General features: G+C 39.5%; 1 protein-coding gene across 1 annotated transcript; it reads left to right on the top strand.

The window, feature by feature from the left end:
• The first annotated feature begins 9,147 nt into the window (after positions 1–9,147).
• Positions 9,148–26,637, top strand: EDARADD (EDAR associated via death domain). The gene is made up of 6 exons (XM_074168880.1): positions 9,148–9,208; positions 13,692–13,750; positions 15,425–15,464; positions 18,255–18,343; positions 20,963–21,008; positions 23,503–26,637. The coding sequence occupies exons 1-6, from the start codon at positions 9,178–9,180 to the stop codon at positions 23,877–23,879; spliced, it is 642 nt and encodes a 213-aa protein (XP_074024981.1). The 5' UTR covers positions 9,148–9,177; the 3' UTR covers positions 23,880–26,637.
• Positions 26,638–27,197: the final 560 nt, after the last annotated feature.

The following is a 27,197-nucleotide window of genomic DNA, read 5'->3' on the forward strand; positions in this document are numbered from 1 at the left end:
ACACGCACCTCTCGCGCAACCACCGCCACGGCTGCCCAACCGCCCGCTTCCCTGGCGGCCGCGCGGCATCCCGGGAACTGTAGTCCGCCGGGACTGGGCGGGGCCGGGAGGGGTGCGGCGACCAATGGGAGAGGACCACGCGCGCCTCCAAAACAAGCGGCGAGGGAGGGACTGCTGGGCGCGTGCGCGCGGGGCCGCTTGCCGACGCGTGAGGGGAGGCGTGAGCGGGGCGATGGCGGCGAACGGCGGCGTTCCTCGGCGGGCCGTCCGTGCCGTCTGCCACTGCCGCCGGTAATATGCGGCGACGCGGGGTGGGGCCGCGCTATCCCTGCGCTACGTTGTTTTGTTAGGCAGCGCCCCGGGTCCCCCCGCCCCGCCGTTGGACGGGAGGGGGCCGCCACCGGCGGGAAGGGGAAATGTCCGGTGTTTACCGGCACCTGCCTCCGGCCTTCGGGGGTGTCGCACAGAGACAAAAATTCCTACTAGAGGCTTCCGGTCTTCCTGCTCTGGAGGGCTGGGAAGTGCTCTGGAGGTGAATTGTGTTGAGCGTTTAGAAGTGGCTTTTTTCTTCCAGGTTAGACTGCCCTTTTCTCTCGGTGCGGTTTCTCTTATGAGAAGCTATTTACATAAAGATGAGCACACCCAATTTATTTTTTTTTTTAGCAGCAAGACTTACAGGAAGTACGGCTTTGCTTTAGCTGATTCTCTTGTTCCCTTTGAGAGCAAGGCTGGAAGTTAATGGAAATCCTCTTTTTTTTTTTAATTTGTTTTTTCAGTTGTAACACCCCCCACCCCATATTTTTTTTTTCCAGTGGAGGCACAGGCTACTGTGTGGCAAATTGAAACCTACAAGAGGAGAAGGTGCTTTCAGATGAGGTTTCACATTACAGCTAAGATAATGAAATACTGAGCTGTGGAAAGAGGCAGTCCTGTTTCTCCCTCTGTTCCCTCCTTCTCCAGGTTCCCCATCCCATGTATCTGAGCTAGCAGTGCTAAAGTTGCATGTTAAAGCTATTTAGCTACTTGAGCAATTTTTTCTTTTTTTTTTTTTTTCCCTCCTAGGGACAATTTTCTGCCAGAGCAGCCAGCTGAACTGACTCACCGTATGTCTGCTTCATCGCTCAACCTGGTCCAGGGGAAGAGGCAAGGGTACACATCCTGATAGGAAGAAGAAAGGGTAGGACCATCCCTTCCAGTGGCTGCTTGCTGTTAGGTTGGAACTGATCTATGAATGTTACTGCTGCTTCTTTTCAGTTCCTTTCAAAAATCTTTAAAAAACAAATAAAAAACTAACAAAAAACCCCAGCTCAGAAACAAGCTTTTGCTACCAACAGTTAAATGTATATCTGTAAATTCACTTCCAGAATTGCAAAAAATCATATTCCTGTGGGAAAACATGGGTGTTGCACTGATTGAATGTGCAGGGTTGATAGAATTAGGATTTTATTTTCAATTAATTGGCTGACCCGGGTTCTTACACCCTTTCAGTTATAGGAGAGTACTGCTTTACTGGAGTATAGAGACAAGCTATAAGGTTGAGGAAACTATTTTGGAGAGCTTAAAAGTTTTTAGATTGGCTATTCTTACTTACTTACAAATTAATTCAAATTAGTTTTCCATTCTATTTGTCCTTAAGTGCCAGTATGTCACAGATTTTGCATTGCTGAAAATGGTTTGAAAAGATGAAGGATTGATAGCTATGAATTACAGAGACCATGAAATGGAGCAGGCAGTAGTTCTATAGTTTGGTCAGTCCCAGAGAGATGATGGGACCTCTGAGTACAGGCAGTAGACCCACCATTTGGGAAGGATTAAATGAGAAATTGTTCCTACTTTCAGCATCAGTGGACCAATAAATTTTCTAGATATTTTAGAAGAAATGGCAGAACAGCTAATGCTAATATTGCCTTGGCTTGCTCTCGCTATCAGTACTCCATACTTTATCACCAGTGGTTTGTACTTCTCACAAAAGAACTGTTTCTGTTCAACAAGGTCAGGTGATTTCATTGTATTTGTTTACATTTTACAGCTTTGATTCTGGAGTAAATTTTCTACCATGAGTATTTTAAAAAGCCCCAAAACCTTGGAATAACCAAGCACTTGCACTGCATAAAGGACTATGCAAATTAGGTGTAAACTATCATATTTTTGAAGTCATAGTGTTCACTTAATTGTCAGTTCTAAATATTTTGTTAGTTACAAGAAGTACTTTATTTCTTCACCTCTGACAGTCTTATCTTGCTTGTAGTCAGTAGCAATTTAGTTTTTCACTGCCATGTTAGAAGCATAGGGAATTGGCTGTAGAAATGTATAATGAGTAATTTTAAGAGAAAAAAAAAAAGAAATTAATTCCGTGTGTATATATAAGTATTATCTGCTGTTCCAGAGCTGAATTTAGCTTAATACAATTTTCTAAACTCTAGGGTATTTTCAATTGTATTTTATGTTTTAGTGTTGATTTCAACCTATGAATGCTACTTTGGTAGTGGTATAAAAGCGTTTTAAAAAATTCAAATATCTTAATGTAGGATTTCTTTGTGAAATCAATTTCAGGAAACAGCTGTGGAAGAAAGAGTCTTAGAATTGCAAACGAAACCTGACAGCATGTTACAAAGCTGGCAGTACCTACTAAGCCTGTTCCTTTTAAAGAAATTTACCATCACGATATAATATTTTAGCAGGGGCTGAGGACAAGCCTTTACTAGAGAGAGGGATAATCATAGTTTACAACTTGCTGGGCTCATGAAAAAAGTCTCACATATATATTTAATTTTTCAATGTACACTTACATGGTAATGTACATGCTTGGCATAAGAACAACTATCTTCTCTGATTTCACAATATGCATTGCTGTTAAAAATGTTGACAGTTTTATTTGCAAGCTCTAACATTTTCTTTCTATGATCAAGCAAAGAAAGTGTTGAACACGGGGACTAAACAGAACATTATTCTGTTTTAGTAAATAAAAGTTAAGTCACTTCTGCCCCATCACAACATTGTTCTCTAGAGTGGACGGAGATCTGGGTGCACCAGCAAGTGGCAGATGGTCTTTTAGCGGATATAGCAAATCTATAACTACCAAACCTCCCTCTGCAGAGAGGACACAGTGGGAACTGAAACTGATACAAAGTCCTGCTACTTTTCTTATATTAGCTCCATTGGTGCTTTTTAGTCACCTCCTATTTGCCAGAATTGAGCTTATACACTCTGATCGTACAAAGAAATAATTATCTGTGGTCATCAAGTAAATATGTATCTTAGAAATGATTACGGACCAATTTAAGTAAACAAACGGGCAAAAGAGGATGGCTTCACATTTCACATTAGGAGAGGCTTGGTAAATCCCAGCTGCTTTGCCAAGTTCATGAACCAGATTACTGAAATCTGAAATGTGGTTTTCTGGAAACTTTTTGCCCTTGAAACGTTGGCCTTTATTTATTTTTCCAAATTAACATTTGAATGAGCCTTTTCTAAACTTAGGAGAGTAAACCAGAGGAATCAATAAGCCACAAACTTCTGTTTAAGTCTGGCAAACAGCAGCGGTGGGAGTGCAGTGCCTGTTGAGCCATGGAACATCTCGTGGTAGTAGCCTACTTAAGAAGATTTGACGATAGAGCAAGGCAAAGCTGTGGGCAAGAACTTTTAGCAAACCACATGATGTAAGTACAAAAAGCAGAAAAGTAGTGGGGCACATGAGTTCTGTGGTCTTTCAGGCCCGCTACAACCGGAGAACTTGTACACCCAAACCTCTCTGTTTTATCCAGCTGTCACTAGGGCCGCTATAAGTTATTATGTTTCTTTGCAAGTCATGCTTTACTGACATCCTGTTCTCACCTACTGATAGCTGCCTTAAAACCACAATGTATGATCAAGACTGAGGCAACTGTTGCAAATAACTTTTGAAAAGTACCCATGGGTGTCTAGACAAACAGATGTCAGGACAATGGCCTGTAAATTGCAAAACAACAGGTGAAATTCAGTATAGTGGAAAAAGAAAAAAATTTAATATAAAAATTTCATACAGAAATATCTTCCCAATGAATATGAGGGAAAAAGGGAGAAAGAAAGAAGAATGCAGTAAAAATAAAGAATAGCAAAGTACAAAGAGTATGTTTTTAAAAAAGTTTTTGTAGGTGGTGAAAAATTACCTACAAATCTTATCTATACACCTGTATCCTTGTTCCTGTGTTTTGTGTGTGTGTATTACAGCTGAATGTCACGAACTGCAGTGTCTGCATTGTCTGAACCTTCTGAGAGCACAGAAGTAATCTTTAGAGTCTTACTGTCATTCCTGTAGTACCTATCATTTTTGACAAAGGAATGCTAACAAAGAAATGAGTCTTCTAACTCTGTCAAACTTCTGAATATAGCAGGTGCAGATGAACATGTTAGCTTGTTTAAAAAAAAAAAACCAAACACCCAAGCACTTGCACTTTGTGTGTCAAACAAAAATCTGTCAACAAATCTGATTGTGAGGTAGAGATCACGATTATTATACATTTTATGGAAAGAAGCAGCCAGGCAGGGGGACCCTGCTGATGTCCCTGCAGAGGGATAATCTGCAGCCTGAAACCAAACGTATTAGGCTCAGTTTCAATATGTCAATCTAGAGAAAGCAAGGTTCCGCTGTTTCTGTGGCGCGTGTTTGACTTGGACATAGCACAGCTCCCAGAGTGGTGGGAACATTCCCATATCATGCAGTCCTGTAAGACAAACAAATTATCCGCAGGCTTACGTAAGATGGTCTAGGTGTGCGTAATTTCTTATACTTTCTCCATATAATGTTGTTTATGTCAAAATTGTTACATTCCTGTACAACTGTAAAAGAATAGGCCAATATAATTATTGGCAAAGAAAGTAGTTTTAACTTTTTAGCTGCTGTTTAATTATTCCTACTCCAGAATAGTCTCAGAATTTTAAAGAACTGTTCTAGCAACACGCTGAAGCTGCCAACAGTTGGAATCTTTCTATAGGAAAACCGAGAAAGAAAATGCAGGGAGGTACTTCCTAACTCTACTGAAATATGTTAGTGTTGAAGAGCTTATGTTGAAACAGAAGTATTTTACTCAATATGAACCTCTTTAAATAGAGGTGTTTGAAATGTATAAAGCAAACAAATGAGGAAGAATAAACAAGGTTGCCCTGAACAGGCCCACAGTTACTGTGATTATTAGCAACCTCCCTCAAGGAAAAGATTACTGTTCCCCTGTGTTAGTGGCATTTGTGATCTGGAACAGAAGTTTGGGGGGGAGGGTTTGGGGTTTTTTTGTTTGTTTTCTTTTTGTGGGGAGATAGCAATAATATTTTGCTGGACAGGAATATATTGTCTGTGAGAGGAAAAAGGTTTCATCTGCAGCCTTATGCTCAGAAGGTGGGAAGCCCCTTGAGACTGTGGGTTAATGGCTATTTCAAACAATAAACTAACTGGCTATGTATTACCAGATAGTTTGTAGATCTTTGGGAAGTCTTTGTCCTCATCAAAGATGGCTGTTTTCTTGATGAGGCCAGAAAAGGGGTGAGAAGAGGCATGTGTATACTTAATTTGTAAAAACTACTTGAAAAGATTAATTCTGTATTTGAGTGGAAATTTACAAAATCCTGAAGTTCTTCACATTATCATTAGTTACACTGAATTTAGCAGCTTGCAAGGTTATAGCAAGATAAGATATAGATTGTAGTTAAGTATAGACATTTGATTAGAAAGTTAATCCACTGTTTTAAAAAATGCCATTTTTTAATGTTATCTTATTCTGGATTAATTCTGATGATACATTTATATTTAGTTTTGCTAAAATAATTGCTGGCTTTCTGAACCGGTCAGTTAGTTAAGTAACAGACAAAGATTTCTATAGCACTCATTAAAGAATGATACAAGAATGGGCATGCAACAGTCAAATTAATATGTACTGTTGACAGTGCTCTAGAGATATTTACATGTAATTGCAGGCTCCTCCTTCAGTACTAGGGAAAAAATTGTTAAATTTTTATGACTAACATAAATTTTGAGGCAGTAATGATATCTAGACTATTGACTTCTATTATTAAATTCCATTATTTTAAACAGTTCTTTATGAACAATTTGTTTTTAAAAATGTGTTTCAAATTGAAAAGCAAATGTAATTTACAGATCACCTTTTAAAAATACACGATTTTTAACATTAACCAGTATTGGTTACTGGCACAAGTGTTCTGCTAAAATTATTTTGGTTTTGTTTACTAAAATAATCTTTGAATCCTAATGTAGGAAGATTTCAGGGTGTAAGTTATCAGAAGAGTAAATGCCACATTGATGGTAAAATCTGGCTTAGCCACCAACACCAATGCTTATGGAATATGTTTCTGTAGTTTACAGCCACCTGTGTAATGATAATAACCTAGGGATATTTTGAAATATTTTAATAGATGCATTTTAATATAGGCTATACATATATTTATCCAAAATTTTTGTAGTAACTGACTATATTTAATTCTGGGGTTAAAACCAGTAGTCCTCAAACAGCACACAGAGGCAATACACACACGCAGGTCCTCAGGACAGATATGGCATTCATTTAATCAAAGCATACATTTGGCAGGTTTAAAATCCAGAAAATTCTTAGCTCTCCTGTTGCTTTGTCACTCCTTACAGTTATAGGAGAGGCTTCAATTACTACTCTAGTATTTGCGGTTCTGTGTTGGTAAGAATGCATTTTCCTCTGCCCTCTAACTCTCAGCTTGATTATCCATCACCAAAACCATTGTGCCTCTAGGCAAATCTGTAAGCAAATCTAGGGAAACTTACAGAATCAGCAATCTTATTTCTCATTAGACTTGGTATTACCCTTTTAACTAAGAAATGCCCCCATTCTTTAGGAATCTGATGAACTTCAACAAAGGCAAGTGTAGGGTGCTGCTCCTGGGGAGAAATAACCCCGTGCACCAGTACAGGATGGGGGCTGACCCGCTGGGGAGCAGCTCTGAGGAGAAAGACCTGTCCTGGTGGACAATAGGATGACCATGAGCCAACAATGTGCCCTTGTGGCCAAGAAGGCCAATGGCATCCTGGGGTGCATCAGGAAGAGTGTGAACAGCAGGTCAAGAGAGGTTATCCTCCCCCTCTACTCTGCCCTGGTGAGGCCCCATCTGGAGAACTGTGTCCAGTTCTGGGCCCCCCAGTTCAAGAAGGACAGGCAACTGCTGGAGAGGGTACAGCAGAGGGCTACAAGATGATGAGGGGCCTGGAGCATCTCTCTTATGAGGAAAGGCTGAGGGACTTGGGTCTTTTTAGTCTAGAGAAGAGAAGGCTGAGGGGGGATCTGATCAATGCTTATAAATACTTAAAGGGTGGGTGTCAAGAAGATGGGGCCAGTCTTTTTTCAGTGGTGCCCAGGGATAGGACAAGAGGAAATGGGCACAAAATTGAATATAAGAAGCTCCATCTAAACATGAGGAGGAACTTCTTTACTTTGAGGATGGCAGAGCACTGAAATAGGCTATCCAGGGAGGTGGTGGAGTCTCCTTCTCTGAAGACATTCAAAACCTGCCTGGACACGTTCCTGTGCAACCTGCTCTAGGCAGACCTGCCTTGGCAGGGGGGTTGGACTAGATGATCCCTGGAGGTCCCTTCCAACCCTACATCATTCTGTGATTGAGTTTCAGTGTTAATGTGGAAACAGAGTTAACCCATACCATGAACAGCTGGACTCCAATGGTATGCCTAAAAAAATACTTATTTGTTTTTTTACACATAATGAATTAAAGAAATGTTAGTGATCTATTAGCTCTACCTTGGAGATTAAGGTGCATAGAGATATATGTATGTGTTTGTGTGTGTGTATAACCCAATGGCAAAACCTCCCTTTATCTCAGGCAAAATAAGGGTGATGCTCTTGCTCTGAATTGTCTAAATACCATGTCAGTACTCTCACTGGTAGGATGATTTAGGTGTACACTGTAAGAGCTCTCCTAACAAAGACTCGCTCTTTTACAAGAATTCATAAATTCAATAACAGAATCATTGAAAAACATTGATATTATTGATACTGATGATAAAACAAATAGCAGCATGAGCCCACTGTATTCAGTCTAAATTCTGTAAAGAAGAGCAATTTAATATTTAACACTTTTTTTGTTTGTTTGTCTGTAACATGCACGAGAGATGGAAAATAATCTATGGAAAAGCGCTCAATTTTTAATGCTTTATGGACCAAAGGCTGCTTTTAGTTACTCTAGTGCAAACCAGTTGACTGAATTGGATCTCTCCCAGTGTAACAGAGGAGAATTTAGCTGTACGGTAACCTTGTTAATAAACAAGTACGGTGGCTAACACACAAATATGGTCTTCATAATGGCAAATTCAGTTATGCTGGTTTCTTTTCTTTGTATTGTACAATAAATAGCAATACGTGATATTTCTTCTTTAGAAACTGATTTAATGTATGGACCTCATTTAAGAAAACTGTATTACTCTAAGTATGTTGAAACCTTAAGTGAGAGAACTTGCTAGAGATGACAGCGGAGACCCAAAGCAATTACGTACAAAGATTTGACATCATCATAGTATTGGAAGTGTCTGTAGCTCAAGAGGATGAATTTTAAATATTTGTGAAAAAGCTTATGATTGTTGCTCTGCAATATTTGTGTTCTTAAACTCCGTCCCTGCACTGTGAGCCATCTGCAGGTGCACCTTACATCCTAACCGAGACCACCCCTCTCTGTCTGAAGGCGGTTATTTAAGCGCGTAAAAACCTGTAAGGGCAGGAGAGCGAGCACTTGAGTTTATACTGCTGAAATAACTTACTTTAGCTCCCAACTAGTATTACTTGATGAGCCATAATATGCACCCTATGTCTGTGCTGTTAATGAAACGCGGAGCGTTCACGTAGTGGGGCGCCCCCCGCCCGGATGAGTCATCCCGGCGCATCGGCGGGAGAGCGGTTACTTCCCGCTGGGAAATGCGGGCTCCCGGCTGACACGCTTCTTACCCCGCCTGTCGCCTCGGCCGGGAGCGCCGGTGGTGGGACTCTCCCCCTCCCTCCCCGTGGAGGGCGAGGCGCGGCCCCGCACCCGGCCCTACCTGCGGCGGGGCTCCGGGCGGGGCGGCAGCAGGAAGGGGGCGGCGCGGTGGGGCGGCGGTTCCGGGCACGTCGGCGGGCGCCGCTCGTTCCTCGCGTTGGGACCCCGCTTGCCGCCCGCCCCATGGCCGCCCCGCAGGACCCGCTGCCCCCAGGTAAGGACGCCGCTGCGGGGAGCTGGGCGGGCGACGGGAGGGGTAGGCGGTGGCGGCTCCCCGGTTCCCCCACCCCCCAGTGCGCCGGTCCGGGGCAGGCCCTGCGCGGAGTGCGACCCGCGGCGCGCTGCCTCCCCCTTTCCCCGCCCGGGTCGGGGTGACCCGCGGCCGTGGCTCACGGGAGCCAGGTGAGGAGTCTAGCGCCTGCCGAGATTAAAAGGGTTTGTTACTTGCTCCCTTCCCCCTCCGCACACGCTAATTAAGCACAGTAATAATTTATCTGCTGATGTGATTGAGTGCAACGTGTCCTGTCAAGCCTGCTCCAATGCTTAGCGTGTAAGTTTAATGTGCTTGCTAACAGCACATTAAAAAGCCATTTTCTTAAAATCCCAGACTCAAAGTGGTTAGGGGAGCCCACACTCTTCAACTTCCACGGCTAATGGTGCAAATGACTTTTAACTACCTCATCTCAGGTGTGCCAGCATCCCAGTTTTTCCCTACCTGTCTGCTCAGACAGTGACAAAGTTTTGAGTAGTTAACAGTAAAGTGCACAAGTGCTGATGGACTTTTGATTTTTCAAAGAACTAAATATTCTAATATAATTTGCTGTATTTCCTCCTCTTATTCAAATCTGAAATTCACGTGCCTCTGTTTGAAGCACCATTGTTGACTTGAGTTTAATCAAAGAGTTCATCTCAATGAACAACATTAATATTAGGGTGATAGCTTTGTTTGAGTTGTACTAAGTTGTACTCTTAATGTGTATGCCCTGCCTTGGCATGAAAGAGATCTTATATGTGTATGGTTGAACTACATAACTTTGGTAGACCTTACATTCTTCACCTACTACTGGGGGTGCCAAGGCTATGTTGCAGGAAAAAAACTGTAACAGAGGAGAACAATATGGTGCTTTGTGAACCCCTGCTCCTTAAAGGTCAAAATGCTGAGGTGTCCAAAACTCACCTTCAGACTTCGTTCTAATGCAAGGAGAAAGAGCCAATACAGGATTAGAAGTTTGATCGTGTATGTGTAGACACATATATACCTTTGTGCATATATAAACTTGGCAAATTGTTCACACTGTTAAGTGCACAACATTGCATCCCTGTTAGACTAGCAGTACTGAACAGAGAGAAATGGTGGTGATAGGCACAAGTCTGCTACGCCTGTTGCAGACTGGTTATACTGGACAGGCTCAGGCAGAAGAGCCATAGCGGCTGCTGAGCAGTCAGTGTGCAGGTGCTGGAACCTTTGGAGCAACCATCGAACCTGCCTTATGTCTGTCTGGGTCAATTTGCACATGCTGATTTATGTCCATCTGAGTCAACTCACGTGTGGTTCCTGGCAGAAGTGTGGGAAAGTAGGTGTAGGCCAGTGGCTGTACGCTGTCAGTGGTGAGTATGGTGATAGGGACTTTTTTGAGGGATCCCAGATAATGTTATCCAGCTGCCTGTGAAAGTAACTATGAAATCAGATGGTCTGCACTGAATAGTCAGTCAGATGATACCTGTATTTCCTGTTGACCTTTCAACATGCAAAACAGTGGATGTTTTACATTTGAGATAAACAGAGAACGTTCTGCTGTTTCTGCACCTGCATCCAGCTGTATGAGATGAGCTGCAGAATGCTGTAGGAGATAAGTGTGGGAAGAGAGAGGGGACATGGCATTTTAATTGCCTTATTAACAATTAAATATTAAGTCTGTGTTTTTAAAATTACCTGCCTACTATCAGTGGTCAATAAGACCAGGGTGAATCATCTGCGGACAGTATATGGAACCTTTATTCTTAGGTACAAATATTCGTAGATATACATGCCACTTATAGAAAATGTTGGGACTTGGTAGTGCTCTACAACCTAAAAACCATGGAAATTCCTGTTCTTCATAAAGAACTAGAAAAACAAAAGAGAAGAAACTGAGGTACCGGGAAAGAAATACAGTTTTAAAATATTTTTCAGGATGTATACTAAGGAAGAGGGGCTGGACTAGATAGTCTCCAGAGGTCCCTTCCAACCCCGAATCATTCTGTGATTCTGTGAAGAAAGGTGCAGAGGCACAGATTCACAGTGGCTGGTTCTGTGTGAGACTTAGGAAGCAGGAATCAATGAAAGGTACCACCCTGCACTCTATCACCTCATGTAGAGTCACCTGGGGGTCTGTCTAGGCCTTATTTCAGATGCCTGTGTTCTTGGAGCTCCTCCCGTTTTTTCAGTGCTTCCCTCTGGAACGTGGAAAGGAAATTGCCAGTGTGGCAATGTACCTTGGCTGTATCTTGGAGATGTAACAGTGTAACATCTTGGAGATGTAGCAGGGAATGAAGCCCTTACCATAGCTATAGTAGTCACCAAAGTTCACCAGGGCATGGAGCTTTTGTGGGGTCTCCTTTCATCTACTTCAAGGGCTTCTCATATTACAAGGGCAAAAGAAAGATTTATTTATTTATTTTTATGCATCTAAGAATCCATAAGGAGGAGATGTAAGGCCTCCAGAATAAACTGATGATAAGTTGCATGCTTTGCCACTGGGTTTGTTGGATCTTGCTGACAGCAGAGAAATAGTGAGGGCCTTATTCCCTGGAGCTTTTCTTTGGCTCCCAGTGTCACCTCCTTTTTCAGCTTTCCTTTACAGGTGGGCTTCTCTCTTCACCCCAGCTCCCTTACCAGTTCCTTCACAGCTTTCCACTACACTTCCCACTTGAATCATCCATTTTTGGCCCTTCTCTCATGCATTGTCTTATGCCAGTTTACTGTATTTTCCCATATCCCAGTCTGACTCTCAACCTCTCTGCATTTGAGTTGGGAAGCTTATGGTGGTTTGTGCTGGCCCTTTCCATCAGGGCAGGCTTTATCTGCCTGTTAATTCTGTTAATGCCATATTTCTGGAGCAGAGATTTCATATTTACCAAAAAGGGCACGTGACAAGAATATGGAGTTTTGGTTTGGGTTTTTTTGCTCTTCTGCATATGTCTTCCCAAACTTTGTGATGCAGTGTGAACATGGTTATCTGAAATTTCATAGACTTCTGCCGTTTAAAAATATTCAGTGTGTCTGTGTGCAAAGGCCGTGCTCAAGCCTTGTAGATCTCACCCCTCTGTTCATGTGCCACCTGCCTGGAGAATGCATGTGGTCTTCCTGTGGGCACTAGCACCGAGAAAGGCTCATCCTACCATTGCAGAGAGGGGCTGGGCACCGCACTGGACACCCAGGAACTGCTGCTGATGGGGCTGCCTTACAGAAGCAGGAGGGAGAAGGGCTCTGTCCAGATCCCTGGGGCTGCTTCTGTCCCACTGCTGCCACCTTTTGTATTTTCAGGCCTGTTGATTGTACTGTGTTGCGTTGTCTTATGCTTTAGCTTGTTGTATTGTATCAAGTAGGAGTAGGTCCCAAAATAGACAATTATGCTACATTTGAGTTGGTTAGAATAGTGTCTGTGTAACTTCTGTGCTGTTTTGGGGCTCAGTGTTTATACTGCGCATTTTTTAATTGATTTCTGGGACTGTATTCAAAGTGCACTGATTTCTATATTTGGAAGAAGGTAATCACCAAATATTGATTCCAACTACCTCTTACTGGTTGTGCTTGAAAGCATTTCATGTGTACTTGTAGTAAGGACTTTTAGAATGAGAGTGACAAGAATAGAGTGAAAATCCTTCTACGTAATTTAAAATGCTTTTTGGTTTTTGAAAATGTGATCCTTATCAACAGAAGAGATTCCTCGAGAAAATGGCAGGATGATGTTAAATTACAGGAGTGGTTTTGTGAATCCTGACTTTTGTGTGAGATTTATTTCAGAGTCTCTGTGCACCTTTGTTCAGTACCCCATTATTATTTGTCAATTTAGCCATTGATGCAGAGGGGTTGACATTTAATTATTCACCTGCAAGTACTTTGAAGATTTATTTTTGTATCCTTTTGATGTTAATATAATTTAAGTTTATGATTCTGTTGTATACAAATAATTAATGTTTACCTCAAATATGTTTTTATTAGGTTTTGTAGTACAATCTGCTGTTTATTATAGTATTACTTTTTGTTGTAATGGGTATGTTTACTGTTTGAATTATTGCTTTGAGGAAAAAATGGAGTGCTGTCACTTGGAGAACAAAACTTACCTTTCAGCATATTTGCTGGATTTTACTCTTTACTGTGGAATTGTTTTCTGTTGGGGTTTTTTTTTTGTTGTTCTTGTTGAATTTTTTTTTTTTTTTACTAAAAATGATTTACAATTTTAATTTAAGCCTATCTTTTGTTAGCTTTATCTTAGAGTCGGGTTTCCTTGTTGTGTGTAGTTTCTCATCTATGTGCTAGTAGCTCTGACGTTTTCTAGTTTTCTAGCTTTCTAATGGAAATGTAATTTGACATAATGCGTGTAATGGATGCAGAGTTGTAGTTTATCTTGGTCAGACAAAGAAGCAAAATATGAATTGCCGGACAGAAATATTTTGAGCATTATGCAGTGATAAAGCTTTCTTATTTCCATCAGATCATGCAGCAAAAGAGCCGGTGGAGGATACAGATCCAAGCACTCTTTCCTTAACAATGGTAGGTGTTTCTGGTCTAACACAGTTAAAATCACTATAGTTCTCTACAGTTATGTCATGCAGAAGTGAGGTAAAACATTCAAGAATGTTAATTTAAACCGTGCATATATCTGGGAGTTTGCTTAGCCATATGATTACATAAACATATTTTAATTTACTAACCCTTTGCAGTTCAAGTGTGAATAAAAATACCAATAGGTACTTAAGCTGAATTGGATGTTATCAGCTGAGCTGTTCCATGGGATAGCCTCTAGAGGCTATGACAGTACCTTTTTTTTTCATTTAAATAAACCCCAACAAACAACCAAGAAGGATTGGTGCAGACATTCTTCTGTCTATATGTGTTGGAGGGATAAGAAAACTCATCTAAGGCTTAAAACTTCAATTGTACTAAGTTATTCCTTCCTGTACCTATTTTGTCTGGTGAGTTAGTCATGGAAAGGTAAGACGGAGCAGCAGTGCCTTACAGCAGGCATGAGTGAACCCAGGGAGAGACCAAACAGCGCTCTCTAGTGCTTGCTGGCAAACAGAGTAACACCGTTTATGACAAGTTTTTGTGTCTTAGGATATTAAACATGCCTGTCTTGTGCCGAGACGAGGAGTTTATCAGGCAAAAGTAATACGAAATTCTGTGAAGTCTTTTAAGAGCTTTTCTTTTTAATGTTCCTTGGATTGTTTTCTCTGGGGAAAAGTTGCAGTGCTGTGTAGCCCAGAGAAGACTGTTGTCTAATGTAGTTATCTAAACAGATTGAAATGTATTACTTTATTTTATAGATGGCAAGTGAGCAAGCTGTTGCTTTGCCTTGGTGTTTTCTTCCCATTTTGAAGCTTTGCAACAGGGAGTCAGCAAGAAACTCAGAAAATTTTGCTAGTACTTCAAATGCTGATTGGGATCCATTATTGCAGTCTGTGTATATGCGTTTTTGTCAGCAGGTTTTAATAAAAGATCTGGACTGGCTAAATTAGATGCACAACACATTAGATGTGTTTTGCCAAGGGGAGTTTTTAAAAGGTGGGGAAAAGTTGCTATGTTTGAGACAAATGAAAGCTTCTTTACCCCCCTCACTCCCTTAAATTAAGATGTCTTTAATCTGTTTGCTTGGTTACGAGCTTCTATAAAAGCCACACCTACTTTTTCATAAGGGTAGGGGTCACAGGGAAGGAGGTAGATTTAAGGTATAGTAGTAAGTTATAACATGCCTGGAAATCAGCAGCTATCCCCTTAAACTTGGTAATAATAGTTTTCTATTGCCTCTTAATCAGCTTTTTAATTTTAAAGCAGAAGGGAAAAATATTTTTTCTTTCAGTACAGTAACATGTTAGTAAAAGCTTATGTCTGATAAAAGAGCTTTTGAAGTCATCTCTGTTTCTCTTGGTATGCATTACCTTTTCTAGATTATCTTGCTACTTAAATGCAAAATTTCTGCTTTTTCACTAAAAATATTTCATTTAAAAATACTGCAGTAAAGCAGCAGTCTTTATTACTTGCATGTGATAATCAGTAGTGTTAGTAGCATCTCAATTCCCACATAAGAAGTGTTCCTGTGATTGTAGACAGATCAACTAGTAGCAATTTAATAGGTGCAACTATAATTATGCAGTTTTATATACTCTTTCTCCAGCATCATTACACTCAAAATAACAAACATTTGTGTCTCTTGCCTTTTTGTGACAGACTGAAAAATATCCTGTCCAAGACACAGGAGTACCTAAAGGTAAGTATTGTGAATTCTTTCTATTCATGTGTCACAGATCTATGTTGTTATGTGTGATAAAACCATTGGTGTTATCCAACAGATTGAAATAATCTTACTTTTTCCTAGATATTTATGTTTTAAATGTAGTGTTGTCTTCTGTATTTTTAAGGCCAGTTTGGTGTGTACTTTTGTAATTTCCTTCCAAAGTTTACATTTGATCTAAAAGTCAGTCTAAAATTATTATCAGAAGATCTTGGTTCTCAATCTGGAAGGAAAATACAGTGGTGCCATCAAAAACAGGGTTCAGAGAACAGATATTAGAGACATGATAATGTTAGAAGGTGGCTTTGAAGAGATTACCAGTGCCTTCAGGTTATCAGAAACATAATCCAGAAATACCTGATTGCATTCTCAGCCCTATAACCAATTAACTCTTTCTGCCATCTTTTACCTTCAGCAAGTATTAATACTATCTACTTGGGAACCTAATATAGGTCCACTCTGCACAGGTTTCTGCTTCTCCTCACTGAAAACGGAGTGAGGGAGTGCAGGTTCTGTATTGCACTGAAGTCAAATACATGGATTACACAGTGTGAATATGGTTTCCTTGATGTGTGGGGTGGCTTTTTTTTTGGTCATCCCAGGCTTCATGGTTGGCTTTAGTCCAGGGAATGCACTGGCAGGGGCTCATCTGAGGAGCATTCTGCAGGTAGTGTGATCTCCATCCTGTGTTGCACAGCAGGTCTGCAGCGGGGAGAGACAAAGTAAGCTACGCGTAAGCTAGTCACAGCAGAAACTTTTGCTGAGGAGCGTGAACAATATACCAATAGGGTTAAAGAAAGGTTAGAGACTATTTTGGGGGCCAGCCAGAGGAAACGAGCATCTTCTCAAAAGTGCTGTTCAGTAGGGAAGGAGAACATGGGACAAAAACTAATTTGAAATCATAAACTACTTCAGTGTCCTGTTTTTAATTTCACTCGTGATATCAGGTCCCCCACAAAATTAATTAGATGAATTCCTACATTTCAAATTTGTCAAAGTTGTTTGAAATCTGAGATTGCATGTTTTAAATGCATTTAATTTAAAAAGCCAAGCTGAGAGGAAGTGGAAATTTCTGTAGAAAGGAAATTAACTTGGTTTATTTTAAATTTTAGTTTCTGCTTCTTCTTGCTAAGTGTAAAGATATGTAAGTGCTAATATAGCTTGACATTGCCCCCTTAGGGTTGAAAGTGATACAAATAAGTCTTAACATTCAGTTCATTTCTGTAATTTAAATTTTTTCTGAGAATGAGTTTTTATAACTATTTCTGTAAAAATACAGACTTAGAAAGATGAATCTGTGAGCTAAAAGTGTTACAGATGTGCAGGTCTGATTCTGTGAAACACAATTTTCTTTGCTTCAGACATTTGAATAAGCAGTACGTTTGCTGGGGGCTGTTTTATTGCTTTTATAGGTCAATTGCGGACCATTTTGGGGCCATAGCTTCTTAAAGTCCTTAGCACCCTCTACTGATTTTGAATTAAAGATGAGTTGAGGGAACTTTTAGGGCTAGGCTTAATGTTTTCATCATGTTTTGATTATAATTCTACCTCCACTCAGATATAGAACAAATTTCACACATAATGTTTCCGCACAAATGAAGTGGAATTTTGATAACTGTACTCTGCATTTTCAGCCAGACTTTTTTGGATATTTTGTTGTTGTTGTTGTTGTCTCTGGACCTACAATCATAAAGAGTAAAGATGATCCTTATTAAACATTTATCCTGCTGGGGGTAGAATACTCTTTGGCTTTAAGTTTCCACAGTCTTATAAAACCAGAAAAAGAATAAAATCATGACTTTGTTTTTTTTTCTTGCAAGTGTAAGGAGGAATTATTTGATTTAGATCAATTTCTTCAGTGAGACAAGGAAGTATGTCTTCTTTCTGTTATCTGACAATTCATAAAGATAGTAGCTGTTCTTTAATGACATCGTACCACTAAACAAACAGCAAATGGAAAGGTACCAGCACTACAAATATAGTCACCACCATGGAAAGTTCTTGTGTGTAAAAAAAAAAAAAAAAAAAAAAAAAAAAAAAAAAAGGGAATTATGCAGATGGTTTGATGACCTTATTAATCATGCAGAGTGAAATTTGTTTGTTTGCACAAGGTGCACCTCTTGTACCCCATGTTGAGGGCTGAAGTAAAGCTTGAAAGGTAAATGGAGTTTGTGCTATGCTGGAGACTGTTGTGCTTTTCAGTGGACTCCCAGGACAGGTGATAAACACACTCTGAAAACAGATTATTTCAGTGCTTCAGAAAACTCCTGTGTGGTGTACAGATAAGTAGGATAAGCCTAATTCACAAAGTGGCAGAATAAAAGGTAAATACTAGTGTAGTAAATATTTCAACAATTAACATCGTAAGTGTGATGAGAAAAGCAAAGCAAAAAGGATTATACTGACTTGCAACAGTTGTCATCAGCCTACTTTGATGTATTGGTTCAGTTAATATTCTCTGGTCAGCTTTCCGAAAGAAGAACATAACTCTTGCTTCAAAAATAGTGTGGTGGTTGTTTAAAAAACAACTGCTCTACTAATATCTGATCTCTGCAAGGATTATTTTTCTTTGCACAGTCACGGTCTGCATGATGATTGCAGTCTGCCAATTTAATATTTTGGTCTTTTAATCCAGCATTTCCAAGTAACTGGTCATGATACAGAGTTAAATTTTGTATGCTAGACATCTGTAAATTTTGTTTGATAGTTTTACTATTTAAATTTGTATTTGGGAGGAAGATCACTGTTTCACAGTCTTTGTCTTAGATGAGGAATACCTAACAGATCAAGTTACATTGGAAATTGCATCTGTGAACATCAAGACCCTTGCATCAGATTCTGGCCTAATCCAACAGGTAAGAAAAACGATACCTGAATGTGAACTAAGCTATTGCTGTTGATTAAATAAGTATGTTAACAAATAAATATATTTTCAGACCAAATCTGGAGAGCATGGAATTACTCAGTAAAACAGATCAGAAATAGGCTCTCTTTAGAAAAGATTTAAATGAAATGAGCTTTTGTGGAGAAAAGCAAAAGAATCGTTATTTAATCATTAATCTGTACTTTGTAGCTTAAATAGGTTTTGATTAGTGCGTAGATGCTCTGCAGAAGAGTCGACAAAGCATTAAGGCTTTGTCATGCATGCTCTCCCTCTTTCCTGCTGAAAATAGAGCCAGGGCAGAGAATAAGTGAAGAGGAATCCTAGCTTTTGGGCTCTTTGTGTTTTGTCCTTAGGGAGGCATTTGACTGTTCTACTTTGAATTTGGGACTGCTCTTCCCCTAGTGGAAACCTCTCCACTGTTTGTGAAATCTTTCCTGCCGTAGGGTGGGTAATGCTGAGTGGCTCCCATGCTCCATGGTTAGCATCTTTGAAAGTAAATGTTATTTGTTGAATTTCAAATTGATTCTCTTTGGGTTAAGCAGAAAACTTGGAGAAGAGAAATGAAAGAGCATTTTCCAGTGAGATGAAAAATTAAAAGGAATTCCTTATGCCAGAGTCCCAGCTGAAATTCATCAGAAACAAACATGGGTTTGGTATGCATTTCACAGATGATGGAGGTAACCGTCTCATTCCCATCATCAAGAAGAGGGCATGTATTGCCAGTTTAGAATCACTATAAATGTATTTCAGTGTATCAGGGTGTTAATGGTTCTACAGAGCTGGAAAACTTTCTGCTTATCTTCAGATTTTGCATAGGTTTATGGCTTCATATTTGGTGTAGGTTTTAGACCTGTAAAGGTTGTTTGGATTTTAGTTGTGGGCAAAAAATACTCTTGCTTAATACCTTCATTTAATGGGCAGTAACACTACATTGTCTTATTGCAATTACATTACAAGAAAATGATCTTGAGTAAACCCGAGCGAATCTGACTTGATAAAAGTGGATAATAACTGATCAGTAAAATTACCTATTTTGAAAACGGATGTATGGCACAGGTAAGTATCTCTGTTTGTACTTTTCACAGTACTAGCCACTCTTGTTATTTTTTTATCAGGAGACATGAGTATAATGACATCTCTTAAAGTCATTTAGGTATTAACTTCCACAATACAATTTGAACTTTCATGAATTCATAAAGTCTGGGAAATGTTACTGAAGCTCAGGACAGCAACTTAGCTATTGCAAACTAAGTGAAGAGTATCTACTTTTCTTTCTTTTTTTTTTTTTTTAATTTTTTTTTCTCTTTTGCTTTTATTTGCTTGTTTTTTTTCTTTTGAAACTGATCTCTGGGGAGGCTGAGCTGTGATGGGCAGCTCCTTGTTGTCCCAGTGAGTTCCCCTTCTGGGGATTTGCTGCTCGGGGCTCGGTAATAATGTTCTACCTTTTTAAGGAATTTGTGGGAATGAAGACAATGACTATAATTAGGATTTCCATATTTAATTTTTCTTAAACTTTGGGTGTTTAAATGTTACCATGAAGGCCAAGTTCATGTTTAAAAAGCTCTGTCCAGAGAAAGCTTATGTGATGGCCTTGCAAAAATTAACCGCTAGGAGATAACGGTAATGATTATTTGTTGCAAGTGGTATATGCAGTGTTAGATCTGTCTTGAGCAGAGACCAGACATTTTGTGGGGTGAATTGATGCACGTGTGATCTTGCAGTTTTCAGGGAATAAAGAAATGCTGGAAACAGCATGCAAATTTCTCCTTTCCTAACAGTCTTTAAATATTTTTGAGATAGTTTACCTTCTTTATAATTGGACTGTGAATGTATGCATGTTCACCACATCAACTGAAATGCCTATATTCTATTTTTAGTGGATTTCTCCGTAAAGAAAGTGTAGCAGTTAAGAATAGAGTATCTTATTACACTACAGTTGACTTGTGTTTGCATGCACAGCCTGCAAAATGTTAAGAAGCCTGCTGTGGTAGTTTTGGAAAAATTACGCAATATGAAAAAAACAACAATGCTTTATTGCAGCTATCTAAGGGGAAAATCCCCTTCTGCTTTCATCTTTAAATCCTCAACAGAAGAAAGCTATTTCACCTGGCTCCACACCCATGTAGTTAAAGTAAGGCCAGCTGCAGTTTACCACAGTCTTAGGATCAAGGTGCTGTCCTTCCAGTTTTTAGATGTTGCTCTCTAAATAGTAGAATTGAAATGTTACAATGTCTGTTGCAGTCTCAAGCTTCTAAGTAATTTGATTATATTTAATTAGCAGGCAAAAAGCCACTGAGGGAATGTTTACTTCAAACAGGAGGAGGGTTGGATGTGAACCAGCAGAAATGTTCAAATCCACCTGTTGTCTAGAAAAGCTTCCTATGTACGTCAAGAAATTTGTAAAAAGTCTTCTCCACTTTTCCTAGATCAATGAAACAATGCCTTACTGCTCTATGTTACAGGCAAAATTCTTATTTTTTCATTACGAAGAATTTAAAAAAATCTTATTAAAAAGTCTTATTTAAAAAAATCTAGTTATTTCTGTATTCAAAAACATTGTTCTGGTTTATACTTGTTTTCTGCTTTGTAGCCAGAAGACAAAGACACGCAAAGCCGTACTGATGAATCACTTTCAGGTAGTATGTCAGCTTTACTGTTCTACATATTTTATTCCTAGATTTTTCTGTGAAACTGCTATTTGTTGTAACCAAGAACTGCCTGGGTAATCAATGTTTGTGGAGCTCATTTCATTACCAGTGTCATTTACAGCCCCCTCTTTGTTCTATAGGGGGTGGTGAACAATAATGCAGACCATACAGAAGATGTCAGTTGGGCTTTCCAAATAAATCTAGTAAATCCACCTTTGGAAGAAATCTGTAAACAGCTACTTGGAGAAAGAAGCTGGTGGTGGGCTGTGGGTGCTTATCCCATAATCGCATGAACTCAGCTGAGGCTGGGGTGTGTGTGAACGATATACAGCCCTGTTAATCTAACAGTGAACAACAGAGAATTTCCTGTTAGTAAAGAAGTTTCTCCTATCATGTAGCATTAGGATCACACAATTAGGTGGGTAGGTCATCATTTACTCAACAGGATCTAACACAGGGCATCTTAGAAAAGCAGGATTCTTTATAATGCTTTTGATAGTCTGCACACAGTATAGCACAAGCAGGTTGGTTTAGTTTTGTTTACCTGTAACTGTGCCCTGTGTTGTCTGTACCCGTTCTTCCCTGCTCCTATTGGAGGATAAAACTTACTCTGCAATTCTTGCAAAACAAAGTAAGATGAAATTCAGATAGGGTGCTCTCCTGCCCTTTGAGCTGAGCCAGAACTTTGATTGGATTACATTCATTTTGCCTTGTTTGTATAACTAAATCTTGGTATGAATGAAGCAAGCAAATTTTGTCTCACTTCAGCAAGAGTTTAGGGTTTGCAGGAACGGAATAGTTCACATATGTATTTCTGTAGAAAACAGCTGCAAGGCCTGTGAAATACCCGTGAGCGAAGATGTCACCAGAACATGTTTCCCCTCAACAGGGAATTTGAGCATTTGTATGAAGCTATGTGTCTGCAGCAGTGTTGTTGCTGCACGTCCTAACTTGTAGAAAACTTCAGAAGTTGTCTTTGGCCTGCTAAAAAAGCAAGCCAATGAGAAACATTACAGAAATAACAATAGTCTGTTCTTCCCTCAAAAAAACCCCACCAAAGTGCATGTAGAAGTGACATTCAGCTGAGATGCTTTTATCAGCACTAATATTCAAAATTTAAACAATCACAATTTGATGGTCTTTCTGGAATTTTCACACAATTTGACAATAATTCCTGCAAATAAAACAAACAAAAAACCAAACGGAAAACCTCTATGAGTGGGTGGCACTGAGTACCAGATTTGCCCTTTGCCAGAGATACAGTTCATGTCTCTTAGACCAACACTGATCCAGCATTTGTAAATTGTGTCACTGTTTTCTGTTGGTTTTAATCACTCTTTTGATCAATATCAGTTTTCTTATTGTAGTGTCTCTTTTCCAAAGAGTTTTATCCCAAGTAGGACCACTTACTTCCCTCTTTCGAGCTGTACAATGAGGCTGTAGAGCTGTAGAAAAGTGCTTTTAGGCTGTGTCCATTATCTACTGCTCTTTGGCATACCAAACTCTCTCTGCCTTCAAAAAGGAGCAGGGAGAGTTAAGGTAATATCTGCAGCCAAGATGGTCAAACGATGCCCTACACCACTGCAATGTTAAAGGTCTTAGTATTAGTCTTTAACTGGAAGTATGACTAAAGTGATTTGTATGTGCTTTTACGGGTTATTAATATATAACATAGTCTGATAGCACCACATTGTTCACAATGCTGGGGAGATACTGAATGTTGTGTGTGGGAGACCTCTAAATGGCACTTCTTAGTATTTGATGCAGATTTTAGAGCATATTGCCACCTACTTCCAGTAACTTGGTATTTTTATTTTTCTCAAACATAGAGGAGCATGCACTTTATTCCTTTACATAACGTACATTTAAAATAGGCTTGCTTGGTATAACAGGGACAGCTTTTCTTGTAAGAGCCCTTACAAAGCAAAGGAACATTTGCACTTTCTCGTTGTGTTAAAGTACTAGATGATAGTTGTGTTTGCAGCTGTCAGCAGAGATTCTCCTGTTGCAAATATTTCACATTGTTATGAAGGCAGCAGCTCAGAAGTGCAAAACCTTTTCTTTCGTCCTACAACATATGTATATAAAATGCACATATCATGCATATAATCCTGTTAGTGATGTAAACCAGGATTATGGCAGATTAGAAGAAGTGACGTAGTTCCCAAAAACACAAAAGGGGAATATGCCAGCTCACATACTGGATTGAGTTGCATGCCTTTTCTATAACAGCATAAATATGGTGCTTTCAAAATTACTGTCCTTTTGATTATAGCTACTGAGTATAGTGAAGAGAGAAGTCTTAGTTCATTTCATGAGTACTTTATAAAGAAAGGCATTAACATGTCACTATTCTGACTATTTCAGAAACGATTCACAGGAACACAATACTCTTCGACCCTTTGTGCTTTTAACTTTTTGTTCGCAGTGAAACCACAGCAATAGATCTTAACTTCTCCCCATGTAATGGTTTTCACTGCAGATCTCAAGAAAACCTGCAAGGAAAATGGCACCTGCTCCTTGTGTTTATTCCGTGCACCAACCATCAGTGACATGCTCAATGATGAGGACTTGTTGTACACAGTGAGGCTAAAGCTGGATCCCTGCCACCCAACAGTGAAAAACTGGAGAAATTTAGCAAGCAAGTGGGGGATGACTTACGATGAATTGTGTTTCCTTGAACAGAAGCCCCAAAGTCCCACCTTGGAGTTCTTGCTACGGAACAGTGACAGGACTGTGGAGCAGCTGATCGATCTCTGTAAATTTTATAAGAGAATTGATGTTGTGAAAGTGCTGCTGAAATGGGTGGAGGAGGAATGGCCCAAGAGAGGGAACAGAACTTACCAGAATGACTTCTAGGTCAAAGAAAGTTGTTAGTCTGTACGTGTTAAACACCGGGACAAGCTGCCGCTAGTACATGGGAAGTTTCCCGTGCAAGAGAGAGAGAGCCCGTACTGACGGTTTGTATACTGTGTAAGCTTTCTGTACTGTATACATATACATAGGTTCTGTGCCCTCAGGGTTGCAAAGATAACCTGCCAAAAGTGGATGGAATAATGCAGGTTGTGTTCTTGAGTCTACAAATGCCTTTAGTTTCTTTGCTGCTGTTCGTAGGCTTCCTAAGCAGAAGAGGAGTGAAAAAGCCAGACCACTGGTTTTACTGCAGCAGCTGTGAACCATGTCAGTTGTCTGCTGTTGCTATTGGAAAAGCTACAATTAGAAGGCAAGTCTCTTCGCCTTTCCAGCAGCCCTTCCACAATTTTATATGTACTACCTAGTAGAAGATGAGGAGGTGGTTTTTTTTCTTCCTCTTTTTTTGTTTTTGGGTTGGTTTTTTTTCAATTTTTTTTAAGCTTTATGACACTGGTTTTGGCGCAGGAACACCTCAGTGTTCCAAGCAGCAGTTTGGATTTGCATGTTACAATTCATTCAACATTTCAACATTGCATTCAGGCAAATTAAGCTTTAAATCTCTTGTATAAACAAGAATAGATGTTAAACAAAATAATTATTTGCATACTTCTACATCATAGGGCATATATTTGCTATAGAAGAAATCATGCAATTCAGAGACACTTTCCAGCCCATAACCACTAGGGACCAAAAAACCAATTAAAATGCTTTATATTTAAAATTAGTTTCCAAAGTTTTGAAGAAAATACATACTCTGAGTGTACTTACCTGTTTATCTCAAATGCCTCTCTCCCTTTGCAGCGTGAGGTGACGGCTAATGCCTCACTCACAGTATATCCTTAGTATTGAGTATAACTTCCCTTTTCACAGGCTGTGGTTTTCTTCACAGTCCTGTGGGTTGGCCTACTTTCTGTCTCACACCAAAGTAATTGTACATGTGAAACTAGCACAAGTTTATGTATTGATGACAGCCACTCTAATGGGAAATTAACAGGTCAATTAATCCACAGTCCAGGTGGATGGTTATTAAAGCACTTATGGTGGTTTAGACTGATGTTTCTCAAATAATTTTGATACTCTGAATTACACTGTTTACATTGTAACTATTTTAGAAATTGGTCTTTTTCCTAGCATTCTTCTGTGTTCTAATGTTTTGAAAAAACTCCTGAAAAATCAGTTATACAATACAACGTATAAAGTACTTGTGGCAATAATGCCACACAAAAATATTGTGATTTAGACATACTTCTAGTTGTTACCCTTGCTAAAAGCATCTCAGACAATACTAATATGTACATAGGTGTATATACCAAAGCACTGGTGAACAGTATGTCAAGATGTGGGGCAAAACTAGAATGGGGCACAGGTTGATGCACTGTTTACTTTTCTCGACTAGAAATAACTAAGAATTAGTAGCAAAGCTGAGGGAAGTCTAATGCTGTATACTGAGTTTCTTAACTGTAAGAGAATGAAAAGGGACCTCTAGTAATACTATTCTATAGATACTGAGTGATATGGTTACAGAGGAGCTGGAAGTAAAGACTAACATTTTCAATGTCAGGCACTAGTTCTGGGGTGACATAAATTAGCTTTATTTAAGTGGCTTCGAGAAGCTGAAAATCTAGTTTCAAGGTAAAAGACTGACCTAAATTTGAGGCTTGATTTTTTTCGTTTTTAAAATGCTTTTGGAAGACTGGAATTTTTAATAACTTTTTTTTTTAAACTATTCCTCAAAAAAGCTGCTATTCTTTAGAACAGTAAGTTTTCTAGCCATATTTTAAAGAGGAAATTGTACTGCTCTATTTTGTCGGGGCTGCAGTTCAAATGTTTCATGGCCCTCTTCTAGGAACAGGGGTTTCCCAATAGATGTCTGTCAACCCTAACTCTTGCAAGTAATCTTCTGCCTTTAGTTTGGAGCTCTAGAATCAGCTTTGAGAACTACTGCTGTGGCTGGACTGCCTGCTATTTTCAGTTCCTACAGAGGCATCCACTGCATATGGGCAAATAGCTCGTAATACAACTTGTCCAATGTACTCCCCACACCTTGGGCCTACTATATGCATGATTTAGGATCATGTGTCAGGTTGTCCTTCAGAGAGATGAGTGCTGGCACATACGCCAAACAGCTTTTTCTCCCCCATAACATACCACTGTTCTATCTGTGTGTTATTATAGTATGCTCTGATTTGGTATATCCAGTCCAGCAAGGAGCTGGACCTCTCACCTAAGACTCACAATGGGAACATGAAATGATGCTGATGCGGCAGCATTTCTGAATCAAGATGTTCAATTGAAATTACCCCTTTTCCTGTTTTCTGGCTAAAACTTGTGAAATTTTGAAGAAACTGTTGTCTTGTGGAAATTAGTTCTGATCCCTTGAAGCTCTTGAAAAGTCAGTGTCAGCTGCAGGATTCATGTCTGATGGAAATAAAGCTGCTTCTGAGAGTTCATAGTGGATTCTGCATAAATTCAGCACTGAAGATTGAAAATGTTAGTCTTAAACTTCAAAACACACTGGAGTACTCATTAGTATACTTGAAATATTTTTTTCCTCTTTGTATGGCATGAATTGAGATGTACACACTTTTTAAAGTTTTATATCTGTTTACAAGATATTTGGTCTGAGTGTTCAGCTTATTCTTATATCTTCTGTTATAATGCATGCTATTTTTAGAAGAAATATAGATTGTCAGTGTTTGACTTTATTGTATTTGTTTTTATTACAGCTAGGAAAACAGCTGTTTTCCTTCTTACCAGTTACCTTGGAACCACTGAACTATCATCTAGTTGTGCTGTGTAAAAAACATCTTATATACAAGATTCATGGCATCTTAAAGCATCTATGTTTGCAACAGATACTGCTGTTCAAGAAAGGAAGATGGCACTCTTTTATCAAAAGTAACCCATTTTTCCTATGGAAAAGATGATGAACAAAGATGTTTATCTAGAAACTTGCAGTGGAGTTACTAACTATAGAGAGGTATGAAACCTACACTGGGTGAACCATTCCAGAATTAAAAAGCAATCTAATAATGAAGGTTAGAAAAATCACATGGGCACTACTAAAGGCTCTACTAGACTATCAGTTTTGTTCCATTACATCTTTCTCCTATTCCTGTACAAGACCTGCACTCCCTTCAGGGATTTCCAGTGTTTTGGCTGCCATCTCTGTGCCTGCAGGATAATCAGTGGCCCTTCCCACCCACTTTAGCTTCTATGAAGATGTTCAAACCACTATATTCTTTAATTCCTGCAGCTTTGTCT

Source organism: Numenius arquata, chromosome 2 (genome assembly GCF_964106895.1).
Source record: "Numenius arquata chromosome 2, bNumArq3.hap1.1, whole genome shotgun sequence".
Taxonomy (NCBI): Eukaryota; Metazoa; Chordata; class Aves; order Charadriiformes; family Scolopacidae; genus Numenius; species Numenius arquata.